The sequence below is a fragment of the Carcharodon carcharias genome, chromosome 19 (genome assembly GCF_017639515.1).
Source record: "Carcharodon carcharias isolate sCarCar2 chromosome 19, sCarCar2.pri, whole genome shotgun sequence".
Taxonomy (NCBI): Eukaryota; Metazoa; Chordata; class Chondrichthyes; order Lamniformes; family Lamnidae; genus Carcharodon; species Carcharodon carcharias.
In genome coordinates, this window is record NC_054485.1 from 8725670 (window position 1) to 8740970 (window position 15301).

Genomic DNA, 15301 nt, shown 5'->3' on the forward strand with positions numbered 1-15301 from the left:
GAAACCGAATCTCGCCCGAACAGTTGGTCGGGCAGCGAAAAACTTGAGTGGTTTGGGTTCTTAAGGGCCTTAATCGGCCGCTCAATAAACGGTGGGCATGGCTCTGGCCCCCTGCGTGCGCTGGCCGACCAAAATATTGCGGGAGCGCACAATGATGTCGGGACCCTCGCCCAACGCCATCTCGCATTATTTTACGCTCGTTCAGGTTGAGCGTGTGCCTGCCGGATGTGTGTGTGTGTGTGTGTGTGTGGGTGTTTGTGTCAGTATGAGAGAGGGATAATAATAAAGTGTGCTCTGGTAATGCATCTGCTGTAGCTTTTTTGTGTTTTGTAAGCTTTAGAAAAGTGTATTAAGTGAAGGGGGTGGGGGGGGGAGAGGGAGGAAGGGGGAGCGGCTAAGGTCAGACAGGAGGAGATGTGTGAGAGAGGAACCAGACTGTTATATGGTCAGGGAGAAGGCAGCCTCGGAGCGTGTGTATGTGTTTCTCCGTGTAATGTTGCTTTCATTTCCAAAGTGGCAGTTGAATGTTAAAGCCAGCTGATTATCTGGAAAGGTCAATCAATACTAATTGTGAGGACAAGGAGTCTAATTTCTTATGCCTGTGAGGCACTGGGAACGTCTCTTTTATTTATTAAAAGGTTGAATTTTGAAAATGAACGAAAACTGAGGGAAATAGAAAGGGAGAATAGTGGGAGGGGGAGGAATGTAATGAAATTGATTGCACATGAAACTGCTTTTGGCCTCTCAAGATCCACTGTTGTGGGGTGAGGGAGGAGCTAATGTTATTGGGAATGGTGGATAGAAAGTTAACAGCAAGATGTGTGATAGTGGAATGACCAAGCAGGGACACATGCAGAGTCTTTTGAAAAAGGAAAGGAAATGGTAAACACTAGTGATGGAGATGAGGGAATGGGAGAAAGGGGAATGCACTGTAGAAAGGTGAATCAGTGAGGAACACATCTGGAGTGACAGAATAGGGAAGCAGGATTCATTAGGAAGGAGATGAAGGAGAGCCACTGAAGTCCATTTTTTCTTTTCAAGCCCCACTCTAAAGGTAACCTGCAGCTCCATCTCTACCCAAGCCACATGAGCAGAAAGAGGAGCCCAACAGAGAAGAAAAATCATTGAAGGAGAGAAGTAGCAGAGAAGGAAAGAGAGACACAGCAGAAAATCAACAATGCAAGGATATCAAATGGAGTAGGTGGCTAAGAAAAGGATGCAAAACTCTTTGAATCAGGATACTCACAATCTCTTGGCTTTCTTCATCCAAATCTGACTCTATTTCCACAATTTGCACGAAGGATTGTCCAATCTCTATGACAGATTGATCAGTCTGGATGACTGCTAGACCTGTTTCTATGACAGTTAGACGAGTATCTGCAAGAGGTTCTACATCATTTTCCGTTGTTTCTTCTTGTGGTACCTTGTGACAATGAATAATGGGGTAAAAAAAAAATTGACTCCTGTTGCTAAAATAAAGCACCGCAGATCAAACTGTGGTTGTGGTTGTCAGGTCTAAGATCTGGCTTTTCACTCCAGTATCTACCAATTTTTTAATAATGTTTCTTTGAATTGTTGTTATGTAAGCAAATATTCTCACGACAATCCATAAATACCACTGAGATTAATAAGGGCAGCAGGCACATGGAAACACAACCGCCACCTGAAAATTTCTACATACGAACATACAAATTAGGAGCAGGAGGAGGCCACTCAGCCCCTCGAGCCTGCTCCGCCATTTAATAAGATTATGGCCGATCTGACTGTAACCTCAGCTCCACATTCCTGCCTATCCCCGATAACCTTTCAGCCCCTTGTTAATCAAGCGTCTATCTAGCTCTGCCTTAAAAATATTCAAAGACTCTGCTTCCCACCGCCATGTGAGGAAGAGAGTTCCAAAGACTCACAACCCTCTGAGAGAAAAAGATTCTCTTGATCTCTTTCTTAAATGAGCGACCCCTTATTTTTAAACAGTGACCCATCTCTCTGTTCTAAATAAATTGCTGTTCCTTCATTGTCACTGGGTCAAAATCCAGGAACTCCCTTCGATACAGCACTGTGAGAGTACCTACACCACATGGTTCAACTTGCATGGCTCAGCTTAACATCTATCGTAGGGAAGATATTAGAAGCTATTTTTAAAGAAGTTATAGCAGGACACTTGAATCAGCTCAAGGTAATCAGGTAGAGTCGACATGGCTTTGGGAAATGAAAATCATGTTTAACCAACTTATTGGAGTTCTTTGAGGAAGTAATGTGTGCTGTGGATAAAGGGGGGGACTGGTGGATGTACTGTACTTAGATTTCCAGAAGGCATTTGATAAAGTGCCACATCAAAGGTCATTGTGGAAAATAAAAGCTCATGGTGTAGAGGGTAACATATTGGCATGGATAGAATATTGGCTGGCTAACAGAAAGCAGAGAGTGAGCATAAATGGGTCTTTTTCAGGTTGGCAACATGGAACAAGGGGCATGCCACAGGGATCAGTGCTGGGACCTCAACTGTTTACAATTTATATAAATCATTTGGATGAAGGGTCTGAAAGGGTGGTTGCCAAATTTGCTGATGGCACAAAGATAGGTAGGAAAGTAAGTTGTGAGGAGGACATAAGGAGGCTGCAAACAGATATAGATGGGTTAAGTGATGGGGCAAAGATCTGGCAGGTGAAGTATAATATGGGAAATTGTGAAATTGTCCATTTTGGCAGGATGAATGAAAGAGAAGCATATTATCTAAATGGTGAGAGATTGTAGAGCTCTGAGATGCAGAGGGATCTGAGTGAATCTCAAAAGGCTAGTATACAAGGACAGCAGGTAACCAGGAAAGCAAATAAAATGTTATCATTTATTGTGAGGGGAATTGAATATAGAAGTAGGGAGGTTATGCTTCAGTTGTACAGGGCACTAGCGAGACCACATTTGGAGAACTGTGTACAGTATTAGTCAACTTATTTAAGGAAAGATGTAAATATGTTGGAAAGATGTAAATAAGTTGGAAACAGTTCAGAGAAGATTAACCAGATTAATACCTGGAATATGAGGAAAGGTTGTACAGATTGGGTTTGTATCTATTGGAGTTTAGAAGAGTAAGAGGCGACTTGATTGAAACATATAAGATCCTAAGGGTTTTGACAGGGTGGATATGGAGAGATAAAAACAAAAAACTTCAGATGCTGAAAATCCAAAATAAAAACAGAATTACCTGGAAAAACTCAGCAGGTCTGGCAGCATCGAGGACTCGAAACGTCAACTCTTTTCTTCTCCGCCGATGCTGCCAGACCTGCTGAGTTTTTCCAGGTAATTCTGTTTTTGTTTTGAATATGGAGAGGATGTTTCCTCTTGTGGAAGAATCTAGAGCTGGGGGGGTCACTATTTAAAAATAAGGGGTTGCCCATTTAAAACAGAAATTAGGCAATTTTTTTTCACTCAGAGGGTTTTGAATCTTTGAGTCCTGAAAAGATGCTGAAAGAGCTTTTGAATATTTTTAAGGCAGAGGTGGATAGGTTCTTGGTAAGCAAGGGGGTGATAGGTTATTAGCAGTAGGTAGGAAGCAGATTTCAGGTTGCTATCAGATCAGCCATGATCTTATTAAATGGTGGGGCAGGCTGAAGGGGCTGAATGGCCTACTCCTGCTCCTTGTTTATATGTTCGTATGTTCAAGATGGTGGCTCACCATCACCTTCTCAAGGGCAAATTGAAGTAAACAGTAAACACAGGCCTTTGGAGGTGTTGATTGAGGAAGGAATGTTGATCAGGAAAATGGGAAAACTCCCTGCTATTCAGCAAATAGAATCATGAGATCTTTAACATCCACCTGGCCCATTAAAACCCAGGTGTTTCAGCTTAGTGCATTCCAATTACAACATTGCAATACTTACTCAATCTTGCACTGTATGTCTCTTTAGAGTACATGTCAAAATACTGAGTAGGGATTGATACAATAAATCTCTGACTTCCCTGAGCCAAGATTACACATCAGTGAGTCATATTGATGTTTGGGAGCTTGGTTTCATTACCTCTGAGGGTCAAGGGAAGTTTAGCAAGGCTATCTTTCTGGAGTTAAGTAGCGTATGGTCTATCATAGGGTAGCTTGTACTAAGGCTGTCGAAGGAACAAGCTTGATGGGCCAAATGTTCATCCTTGTTCTTTATTGTGTCCAAAATGACACCTGCTTACATAATTTATTTAATCAGATAATTCCAGGTAGACCCAGTGTAACTCTCAACAAGCCTCTGTTTGGTTTTGAAACTACCATGTTCAACAAACAGAATCAATTTGTAACTCTTTCGAGTACAAACCCGTTTCCATCTGTTTCAGATGAAGTTACATTGTTTCATAGTTTGCCATTGTGAGATTTGAACTCTTGATAATCTTTTAAATGAAAACCAAATCAACAAAATTGGGATAAATCAGGCACAGCCCCTAATTCAGGTCAGCTGTAAAACCAAGGACAAAGTTTAAAGGAAACTTACAAACTTTAAATCAAAATGTGATTAAAGGGGTCAACAAAACACCCCAGTCCCCGCGGTGCCCACCGAGCACGGAAGGCCTCGAGAGTGCCAGCAGACACCGCGTGCTCCTTCTCCAGGGACATCCGGCAGCGAACGTAGCCGCGGAAGAGGGACAAACAATCGGGCGGGACTCCCCCGTCGATCGCCCGCTGCCTGGACCTGTTAATGGCCAACTTGGCCAGGCCCAGGAGCAGGTTCACGAGGAGGTCCTCCTCCTTCCCGACCCCCTTCCGCACCGGGTGCCCATAGATCAGGAGCGTGGGGCTGAAGTGCAAACAAAACATCAATAAAAGGTTTTTCAAATAACTAAAAAGGGAGTGCAGTCTACAACACCCTACGTATACATGGTCCACGGACTCCACAAGACCGCAAAAAGGGCACGTGTCCTGAGAGTCCGTGAACCTATGCATCCTCTTATTATAAGGGACTGCTGCATGCAACACCCTCCAACCCAGGTCCCCGATAGAAAGGGGGAGGACACTTCCGCCGCCGGACGGCAACAAGGCACGCCAGGGCATGTCCGGTCAACGGACAAGGGCGAGAAAATGGAAGGTGTGCAGCAGCAGTCCGTACAAAAAGCCCCTCTTTGCCATGCCAAAAGGCACAGAGGGCATGTCCCCGAGGCGGCTCATATTGCGGGGCACCAGCACCCGAGGGAGGGTTCGGGGCTTGGGGCCAATGTGGAATTCCGTCCGAACAGGGGAACGCTCAGACGGAAGACCAACGCGCACCTGGGCCACCTCAAGACCCAAAATAACGTCGGGTCTGAGCACGACCGTTCTCAGGTCTTGGATGGCATCGGCTGCGACCTGGACACACACAGACGCGCGTCGCGCCAACTCCTGCGGGAGCATCCAGCCCAGTCCTCCGCCACCCAGCACGTCCACGATCCTGGTCACCCCTGCGGCCACAGCCCTCCTCTCCGCCAACCACTGAAAAGGACGGAGGGGCAGATTCCTGAGCAGCGGCTCTCTGACGATAGCCGCTACTCCTGACGGGGGTGAGCTGTGTCGCGAGGCGACCACTTTCCAGACTTTGATCAGGTCCTGGTAAAAGACGGGCAACGCCTGCAAGGAGCCACCGAGGCCCAGCTGTTCTATAAACAGGAGCTGCACGTCATAACTCAGGCCGTGCACCTGACGGAAGAAATATGTCATCAGGGCCCATCATCTAGGAGGAGGCTCGACGTAGAGGTATCGCTGCAGGGTCTGAAGGCGGAAAGTCGCCACCTGTGTGCGTAGGCACACTAGCGCCTGACCACCCTCCCTAAGCGGGAGACTCAGAACCTCGGCAGCGACCCAGTGCAATCTTTTGTCCCAGAAGAAGTCGACTAACAATCTCTGGATTCTTGTGACAAAGTCCGGGGGAGGGGTCAAAGTGACCAGCTGATACCACAACATGGCGGCGATCAGCTGGTTTATGACCAGAACTCCAACCCGGTAAGATAGCACTCGGAGCAGTCCTGTCCAGCGCCGCAGGCGAGCGGTGACTTTCATCTCCAGTTCCTGCCAGTTTGCCGGCCAGGATTCCTCAGCGGGGCAGAGATGGACCCCCAGGTAGAGGAGGCTGGTCCTGCTCCAGGTGAAAGGCCTGAGCTCCTCGGGTAGGGGATCCATCTGCCACTGACCGACCAGGAGTCCAGAACATTTACCCCAGTTGATCCTGGCAGAAGAAGCGGCAGAGTAGACCTCCTGGCACTCGCGCATCCTCCACAGGTCAGCCGGGTCACTAAGCATAAGGAGCACGTCATCGGCGTAAGCCGAAAGGACCACCCCGATGCCCGGCCCACGCAGAACCAATCCCGACAACCTCCTCTGCAAGAGGCGCAGGAAAGGCTCCACGCAAATAGAATACAACTGGCCAGACAGGGGGCAACCCTAACGTACCCCTCTCCCAAAGCGAAGGGGCGCCATGAGGGACCCGTTAACCTTCACTAGACACTCCGCGGCGGTGTACAGAAGTCGGATCCGGGTGACAAAATGCGTCCCGAACCCGAAAGCTCGCAGAGTTCCGAGTAAGTATTCGTGATCCACCCTGTCGAACGCCTTCTCCTGATCGAGAGACAGGAAGGCGCTCGACAGACCAGCCCTCTGGGAACAACTGCAAACATTGCATTTTGGTGTAACTCTTTCGAGTACAAACCCGTTTCCATCTGTTTCAGATGAAGTTACATTGTTTCATAGTTTGCCATCATGAGATTTGAACTCTTGATCTTGGGGTTACAAACCCAGTACCATAACCACTTGGCTATTTAGGCCAAGCCCAGAATCAATTTGTAATACCATTCATGAACTCAGAATGTCACAGACCGTCTTACAGTCAATGAATTACTTGTTGAATTGTGGTCACTGTAGTAATGAGGAAAACACAACAGCCAATTTGCACACAGCAAGCCCCACAAACAGCAATGAAATAAATGATCAGATACTCTTTTTTAAAGTGACATTAATTGAGGCAAAATCTTTGGCCCTTGCCCTTGTTGGAAGAGTGCCATGGATCTTTTGCATCTACCTAAGAGGTTAGATATGCTGACTTGGTTGGTTTTGCATCTGAAAGGCAGGACATCCATCAATGCATCATTCCTTCTTTACTACACTGAAGTGTCAGCAAGACTATGTCCTTAAGTTCTCTAGTGGGACCCCCAGGCAAAAGCTGCTTGTCCCAAGTGCAGTAATTTAAACAAGCATGAAATAAGAAGCTTTATTGTCTGGAGTTAAATACAGAGGTACAGATATGATACTCTCATGGCACAATGGTAACAGCATTCTTACCTCTAATTCCTATGGTGTGGGTTCAAGCTGGAGGGGAGAGACTTGCTGTAGGATCACATTTGATTATGGTATCAAAAGGCATGATACACCATCACCATTATCATCCTGCTCCTGGGCTTGGCCAAGTTGGCCATTAACAGGTCCAGGCAGTGGGCGATCGACGGGGGAGTCCCGCCCGATTGTCCCTCTTCCGCGGCTACATTCGCTGCCGGATGTCCCTGGAGAAGGAGCACGCGGTGTCTGCTGGCACTCTCGAGGCCTTCCGTGCTCGTTGGGCACCGTGGCGACTGGGGTGTTTTGTTGACCCCTTTAATCACATTTTGATTTAAAGTTTGTAAGGTTCCTTTAAATTTTTGTTCTTGGTTTTACAGCTGACCTGAATTAGGGGCTGTGCCTGATTTATCCCAATTTTGTTGATTTGGTTTTCATTTAAAAGATTATCACCATTATCATACACCAATGTCATCTTTCAGATGGGGCATGAATGCGAGGTCCCATCTTCCATCTTAGATGGATGTAAAAGATTCCATGGCACATGGGAAGAACAGTGGATCTCTTCCAACACCCTAGCCAACCACTCAACCAACACCACCAGGATTACAATATTTATAGTAATTGCAGTTTGTAGAACCTTGCAGTGTATAAATTGACTACTGCATTTCCCTACAAGAGTGAATGTGCTTTAGATCATAGAGTGATGCAGCACAGGAGACTTTTCAGCCCAGAGTGCTTGTGGCAGTTCATTACAAGAACTAACAACTTCGGCTCACTCCTACTCATTGCCCATATAGCCCTAAACCCTTAAAAGCATTTTATTGGCTCTGAAGCACTTTGGAAGATCATAGAAGAAGGTGAATAATGCAAAGTTCTGTCCTTGTTCAGGTAAATAATTCTGTATACCATTGATCATGGATCTTATCTATTTAGTGACAATTAATCTTGTTGTTTGGTTTAGCTCCTAGTTTTGTGGCCACGTATAGTCTGTTTGAATTTTTGGAAATCACTGCTGAGTTGAACGTATAACCTACTCTGTGTTTTCTATGGCACTTAGAAATTGGCAGCTCTTACTCCATGTATTCCTGATTCCTTAAATGTCTGAAAGTACAGCATGAACCAGCCCCCTTTGAACTTTACCACAACTCAATAACAAACTCATTGAAAACCTGGCTTAATGTTCCATTGTTTACTTCATCAGGCTCCACCAAGTTCAATTTCATTGATTGACCAGTCTCCCTGGCCACTTACTGCACACCTCATCCCAGCAGCTGTTCAGCTCCACGATTGGACATTGTCAAACTAATCGGCAGGATTGGAATGTCTGATTAACTGAAGGAGCCAAATCATCATTTTAAGTAACCATGTTTATTGGCTTTATAATTGGAGCAGTTAATGGAAACTTTATTGTAGAGATTTCCTTGGGTACCAATAATTCCTATATACACACAGTGAATGTTGCAAGACTGTAGAGAATTAATTCATTGTAGTTCCAACCATGAAGCAGCTTCACCTGCAACACTTCTTTGGATATTAATAAGTATTTTCTTCGGTTTACACACGTGGCAAAAGGAAGATGAGGTAATGCTGAAGGCTGATGGTTTTGCCTTTGATGCTAGCTGGGCATAGGTCAAGTGCTTCTCCCAGCTGGTCACCTGGGGTGTTGAGGAGGAGGCAGGTGTCCTGGACCAACTACCAACACCGTCAACAACGAACCAATTGCTCACTTCCCATTGTGGGATCTTGCTGTGCCAAATTATGGCGGCATTTGCCTATGCGGGTGGCCGCAGTTCAAAGATGTTCCACCAAAACCCGATAAAGTGCGAGGTGAATGTAAATCCAACTAATTGTAGAATCGTTTCTTTTAAAATCTAATGTCTGAACTCCACCCCAAACATCAACCCCCGATACTTACTTCGAACTGGATTTCACACGCCTGCTTTGCAGGGAGCAATGCCGTGAAGGGGTGATGGATCCTGAACTCGGGTGGGCTTATAAAATCCGGACTCCGGGGGTCCTTGGGAGCTGCTCCGTTTCCAGCGGCCCGGTAGAGGGAACCAAGGAGAGCAACAGCCCCCGACTCGGAGACAAACAAGTCGTGATAGAGGACGTTCAGGGAGAAGGCTGTGGTTACCGCGAACAAGACTCCGCACAAGAAAGACATTTGGGATCGCCGACCTTCGCTCACATTCGCGAAACTCGGCGGCCCATGTTTCTTTGCCCACCCACCCACCCACTCCCAGCCCCTATCCCACTCCCACCCGTTTCGTAAAAAACGTCTGATTCCGAGAGAAGGTCCCGAGTCACTAAATTACAGTTCTGGAACCTCAGAACAAGAGGTAAAGAATATGCTGTGGAACTTTCTCAAACCAGTTGATTCTGAAGATTCTTCAGCGACATCAGTATCGCATTGTGAGCAGACACGGGCTTTTTTTCTTCCTTTCTCTTCCCCCCCCCCACCCCAAAAAAATATTATTTTTATGAAGGCGTGCAGCCTCCCACATCTGTTAAAATTGGGCTTTTCCTTCTGTCCCAGACTATCCGGCACTTGGTGGCGGAGGGAAAGAAATCTCATCGACCGTAAGAGGAGTCAGCTATTCGGACAGAAGCACAAAGGTTCAGAAGTTTATAGTCACCGTCCTAAGAGCGTCAGCAACATCATAGATTTATAATCCACGCAGACACATCACCCATCGGAAGCCTCACCAGCCCAACACACAGTCTCACAAAGAGAACTCAGGCGACTGAGACAAATTGGGGTGAATCAATATTGTGGTTCTGTTTAATTTTTGAGGTCGCTGCAGACTTGGAACCACAGTCTTCCAAAAGAAATGCCAATAAACCGAGGACGTGATTTTCCCAACTCCTGGTTGCAGATAGGGATCCCGCTCTTAAATGGAATTAAACAGCGAAGGACACAATGATATTGATTCTCTTTTTTTTTCTTTTCATGATGACAGGGATGGATAAAACAAACGCACTTAGACTTGTCCTGTGATGACACTCGCCAAGACTGAAGTTCAGTGTCTCCCAGTTCTTCTCCAGGCTGTTTTAGAAGCGCCGATCCTGAGTGCAAGTGGAAATTGAACCTGCTCACTAGAGGTCAGCAGTTGCCGCACCAGCAAATTCGCTTCAATTCCTACCCCCACCCCCCCGACTGGACGCCAGTAGCGACCAACAAAACATTTCCAGTGATCAAATTTAAAATGATTCTCAATGTCTGAACGCAGATCGCGAGGCAAGTTGTTCACCGGGGGTAGGGAGAGAGGGGGGAGAGAGACAGAGAGAGAGAGAGAGAGAGAGTGGGTGGGTGGGGTGGAGTGAAAAGCCCAAAAAGGAAGCGGAGAAACGGTGACAAAGGAAGATAGAGGGACAATAACAAGGGTGAACAGGATTGCAGAATTACAATAGAAATAAAACGTAGCAATCAAATCAACATTTCAGGGAGCAGAGGGGCTGGAAAATGAAACAAAACTACTGTCTATGTCACGGCTTAAATCTGAGCTGGACATTTAGACCAATAAACCAGCATTTACAGATGTGTGATTGAGGTTAGGGTGGAATGGAGCAGCAGATGCGATCGGGGTGACCATTCAGAAACCCCCATAAATGGAATTAATCGAGGGTTTTACTCTCCACCACACCCAGAGCCACGTGGTTCGATCTTTTGACTGCAGTGTTCTGTGTTTGAACAGAGCGGCGTCCAGTTAAAAAGGGGGAAAATAATCATAAACGCCCCACTTCAACCCGGTGCATCCTCCTCACCACCATCATCCCTGTGGAGGGAGGGAAGGAGGATGTGGGCATGTTGAGTTTCAGCACCATCAGCATTTAGGTGTCGGGTATCCTCGGATACACTGCCCAAGAGCGAGAAATAAAGGAATGGATAACAACCTCTGAGCGTTTTTTTTTTCTTTCCTGTTGGTGTTTGAAGGTGTGGCAGACTTGTGGGGTGGGGGGTGGTGGGGGTGGTGTTGGGGGAAATGACCTGCTCTCTGCTCGCTCCTGGACTATGAAAAGGAAATGAGGAACGAGATTGCAAGGGACCCAACCAGGTCTGTGTAGGGTCGACAATATCATTCACCTTGCCCATTGTGTGAGTGCTAAGCGAAGTATGCTGGTCAGAAGCAGGAGTATTGGGCGTGAGTAAGTGTGAAATAAACCTCAGCTGTTTCAGTTGAAACCATTTCAGGTTCATCTTTTCCTGTTGAAACTACTCAGAGGCTGGGACCATGGGGAGATGCAATGGGCGCTGCACTTTAATCGTACTCTGCAGCTTGCAGTTGGTAAGTTATAAAGGGATTTCCTTTATTTTCCGATTTTTGTACAAACTGGCTGTGTGGTGTTTTGAGAATAAACGCGCCTGATATTTGGTGTTACCCCCCCGTGGGAGGAACGCAGTTATGCCCATGGACTTCCGGACGCTGGATTTAAGCTCTCAAATGATACTTTACAATATGTGTGTGTATGTTGAGGTCTCTCCTTGCAATGAACCTGGGCTATTTCCCATTATCTGCAAATCTTACCTTTATAAATCTTATTTCGAGTAACCATGAGGGGATAGCATTGGTTTGGTTTCGAATGTATATTTTGTGTGTGTGTGTGTGTGTGTGTGTGTTCTCAGTTACTGATTATCAAAATGAACCTGTTCCTTCTAACAGTTATTCGGGCGGCAGAGTCACAACGTTGGCAGCTTAAACCGGAGTAATTTCAGACAAATTTATTGTAGATGCTGCTAACGGTACGAGTTGGGTTGTTTTTCGATCCACTTTGGGACAGCAGTTGCCTGGGTCTGCTCCGGGACATGTTAAGGTTGCATTTCTCCGGGAGGTGTACAAATGTTTCCGAAGCGAGGGGTTGTTAAGTGTGTGCTCCGGCCAGTGGTGTATAACTACGTGTTTTATTGTAAGGCGAGCGGTATTGTTACAATCTGACATTGCCATTCATGTTTCAGTTTAACTGTGAATTTCCTGCGGTTGGGTCATTTTGAATATGTGCGGGGTAACCGCTTGTATTACTGAAGAAACTGACCAGATTGAGGTCAGCGCTGTTGAGAAGAAGCAATGTACTCAGTTTTCATCCTGTGACAGTGTTGACACGGGTCAAAACGTAGGCCGGAATGGTTTCAGGACTGCACTTTTTAACACCCTGGAGGTCTCACCAGCTGCAACTTAGAGGCAAACATTTTCGTCAGTAAAACACAAAAAAACCCATCAAAGCGTGTGTCAAATGTACACGCTGCACTGATCACAAATATAACAAATCGACAATGCTTCAAGGGTATTGGCACAGGTTGTCTGTCATGAGCCACTAGATTTATGGGTTTCACCGAGGAAGCCATCCAGACTATGGCAAACAATTCGATGCTGCCAAAAACTTTGCTCTCCAAATCAATGTCTCCCCCCGCCCGCCCCATGACGGGAGGCCATGTTTCAGCCAGACCAGGCTTGCTATGTATGAAGGGTCAGACCTAACTGTTGCTGGCACCAGTCTCAAAGCTCTAGAAAGATTCTCATACCTTGGTAGTGTGCCCTCTAGAGATGACACAATTGACCATATCTGTGCATACATCCAGAAAGCAAGTTCTGTCTCCATGATCATCTCTAGGAGCAGCCTAGCACGAAGACTAAAATCAAACCCTATCAGGCTATTGTACTTTTCACCTTGCTGTATAATGCAGAATCCTGGCTCTGCTATAGGGGCCACATCAAAGCTCAGGAGCACTTCTATCAGAGAAGCCTGAGGTTCATCATGAGAATTCGATGGTAGGACGAAATCACCAGCAATGAGGTTCTTGCTTGGCTCATCAACATGGGGACAACCTCGCAGAAATTTTGACTTAGATGGCCAGGCCATGACTCCAGCACGGATGACTCAGAATCCACAAGTAGATCATCTATAGGGAACTGACTCAGGGCAAACAACATCAAGGGTGGTCAGAACAAGGGCATCCGTAAAAAAAAAAAGGAGCCTTACAAACTTCTGTATTGCAGACTATCCCTCTCGGAAAAACATTGTAGCCAACTGGCCCATGTGGAGGCAAGCACTGAAATTTGATTTGGCATGTTTCAAGGACTATATGCCTAACTCTCAACACCTGTACCCAGAGATGGCACAACTGCAGAAGTTTCTCCAAGCGCCAGCAACAAGAACGGCCAGTTCAGTTAACAACCATGGCGATCTCCTGTCAGATTTTCCAGTCATGAGGGGACCCACAGAAGAAAATTGAATCATTTGCAGGCTGGATATACTCATTTAACGATGAACCTACTATGATTGGTTGGTAGAGGAAAGGCATTATTCCCATTGGGTATGAACACTTCTGTTAAGATGGTTGAAATGTTGGCATGCCATGCTGGAGAATATTGAGACATTTCTTGAGTCTGGATTTGACCATTTACAAGACCAATTTGAGTGTGACCAAGTATGGACTTTGACTACTTGAAGTCATTCCTGAATCCTATATTTGCACTTAAACAATTGCAGGCAACCCAACTCCACGTGCAACACTGCACAACCTAATGTGGTGGATGCACAGACAAAAGAACATTTAGGGGAAATTATGTTTTGAGTTCCAGTAAGTTGTTTGATTCAGAATAGGAAAGAAAACTAAACTTTTGTGTTTTATAAAAAGAAACCATAATTATTGTATTAATTTTTACTGTCGATCATGGTTAAAAGGAAACGTGACTGGTCAGAGTTGATTTTGGATTCGGCAAATGCTGGTGTCCAGTGTGGCTGGAAGTTGTCAGAAGGCACTTGGTCTTTTCTTGCAAGCCCAACTGGTCGTCATCTGGATGCAGTTGGCAAATGAACAACCACTGCCATCCAAAGTGACATTGTTTGTGTGCAACATTTTTGAAATGTTTTGGGTATTTAAATGCAACTGCTTAAGTAAAGCAAAAAAAAGGAAGCTTTTGATTATCTCCATTGCTCACTTGTAATATTGGGTCTCTTCTGCCATTTTAACTTGATAATCACTGTTCTGCATCTCGAATCCATTTTCATGCCTTTGCTCCATATCCTTTGATACACAACAAATGCAAGGGTAAAAGGTATCAAGGGATGTGGAGCAAATCATTTCAGAACCAAGTCGTTCGGGGTGGGGTGGGGAAGCATGGAAGTTGGACTTCTGGAATACTGAGGGTTAAGTCTCCTTTTGAAAGAGAAAGGTAGATGCATAATTTCAGTAAGGCTCATCAAAAACTTATCTTTTTTTTATTTGTTCATGGGATGTGAGTGTCGTTGGTTAGACCAGAATTTATTGTCCATCCCTAATTCTCCTTGTTCAGAGGGCAGTTAAGAGTCAACTGCATTGCCGTGGGTCTGGAGTCACATGTAGGCCAGACCAGGTAAGGACAGTAGATTTCCTTCCCTAAAGGACAATAGTGAACCAGATGGGTTTTTATGACAATCCACTATGGTCATCATTAAATTTGTTTATTCTAGATTTTTATTGAATTCAAATTTCCCCATCTGCTGTGGTGGGATTCCAGGATACCTGGGTGTCTGGAATACCAGTCCAGTGACAATACCACTATGCTATCATCTCCCCAGACATTCTAATCTATCTTTCTCTTGTAGAGAAATTAATCACTTGATCAGGAGCATAAAAGGTGTGAGAGGGGAGTCCATGGGTCAGGAAATGATCCAAGTGGATAAGGTTCTTTGCTGCATCAAATTGTAGGAAATCAAATTGCCAGGTAAATGGAGGATTGCTCTTAGATGATAAATTGAGGGCATTCCCAGGCTGAAATCCATGTCACTGTCATTGCTTACTTTTAACACCACCCCTCCCCTTCTTAAATTCCACTGCTTGTGTACAGTCCACCGTTGTTTCTCATTCATCGCTATAATTCCCAACCTTCACAGGCTCCCATCATATTCAATTTAAAATCTTAGCCTTGTCTATGAATCTTTCCATCACCTTGCCTGACCCAACCTCTGCTAGCTTCTGCAATCCTGGATTCTCCCCTGCAATTACTGCTCTTAACTTCACACAAAGGGTTGTGAAAATCTGGAACT

At 45.6% G+C, this 15301-nt stretch overlaps 2 protein-coding genes across 2 annotated transcripts in view; one reads left to right on the top strand and one right to left on the bottom strand.

The window, feature by feature from the left end:
- Positions 1-9479, bottom strand: part of LOC121291676 — a 51138-nt gene extending 41659 nt beyond the window's left edge. Inside the window, exons 1-2 of the mRNA XM_041213171.1 lie at positions 9192-9479; positions 1247-1423 (exon numbers count right to left, since the gene is read on the bottom strand). Of these exons, the coding sequence (XP_041069105.1) occupies positions 1247-1423; positions 9192-9440 (426 nt within the window). The 5' untranslated portion in view covers positions 9441-9479. The remainder of the gene's footprint in view (positions 1-1246; positions 1424-9191) is intronic.
- Positions 9480-11305: 1826 nt separating this feature from the next.
- Positions 11306-15301, top strand: part of LOC121291960 (sodium/potassium-transporting ATPase subunit beta-1-interacting protein 1-like) — a 506522-nt gene continuing 502526 nt past the window's right edge. The window contains exon 1 of the mRNA XM_041213649.1: positions 11306-11562. Coding sequence (XP_041069583.1) covers positions 11509-11562 — 54 coding nt within the window. The 5' untranslated portion in view covers positions 11306-11508. The remainder of the gene's footprint in view (positions 11563-15301) is intronic.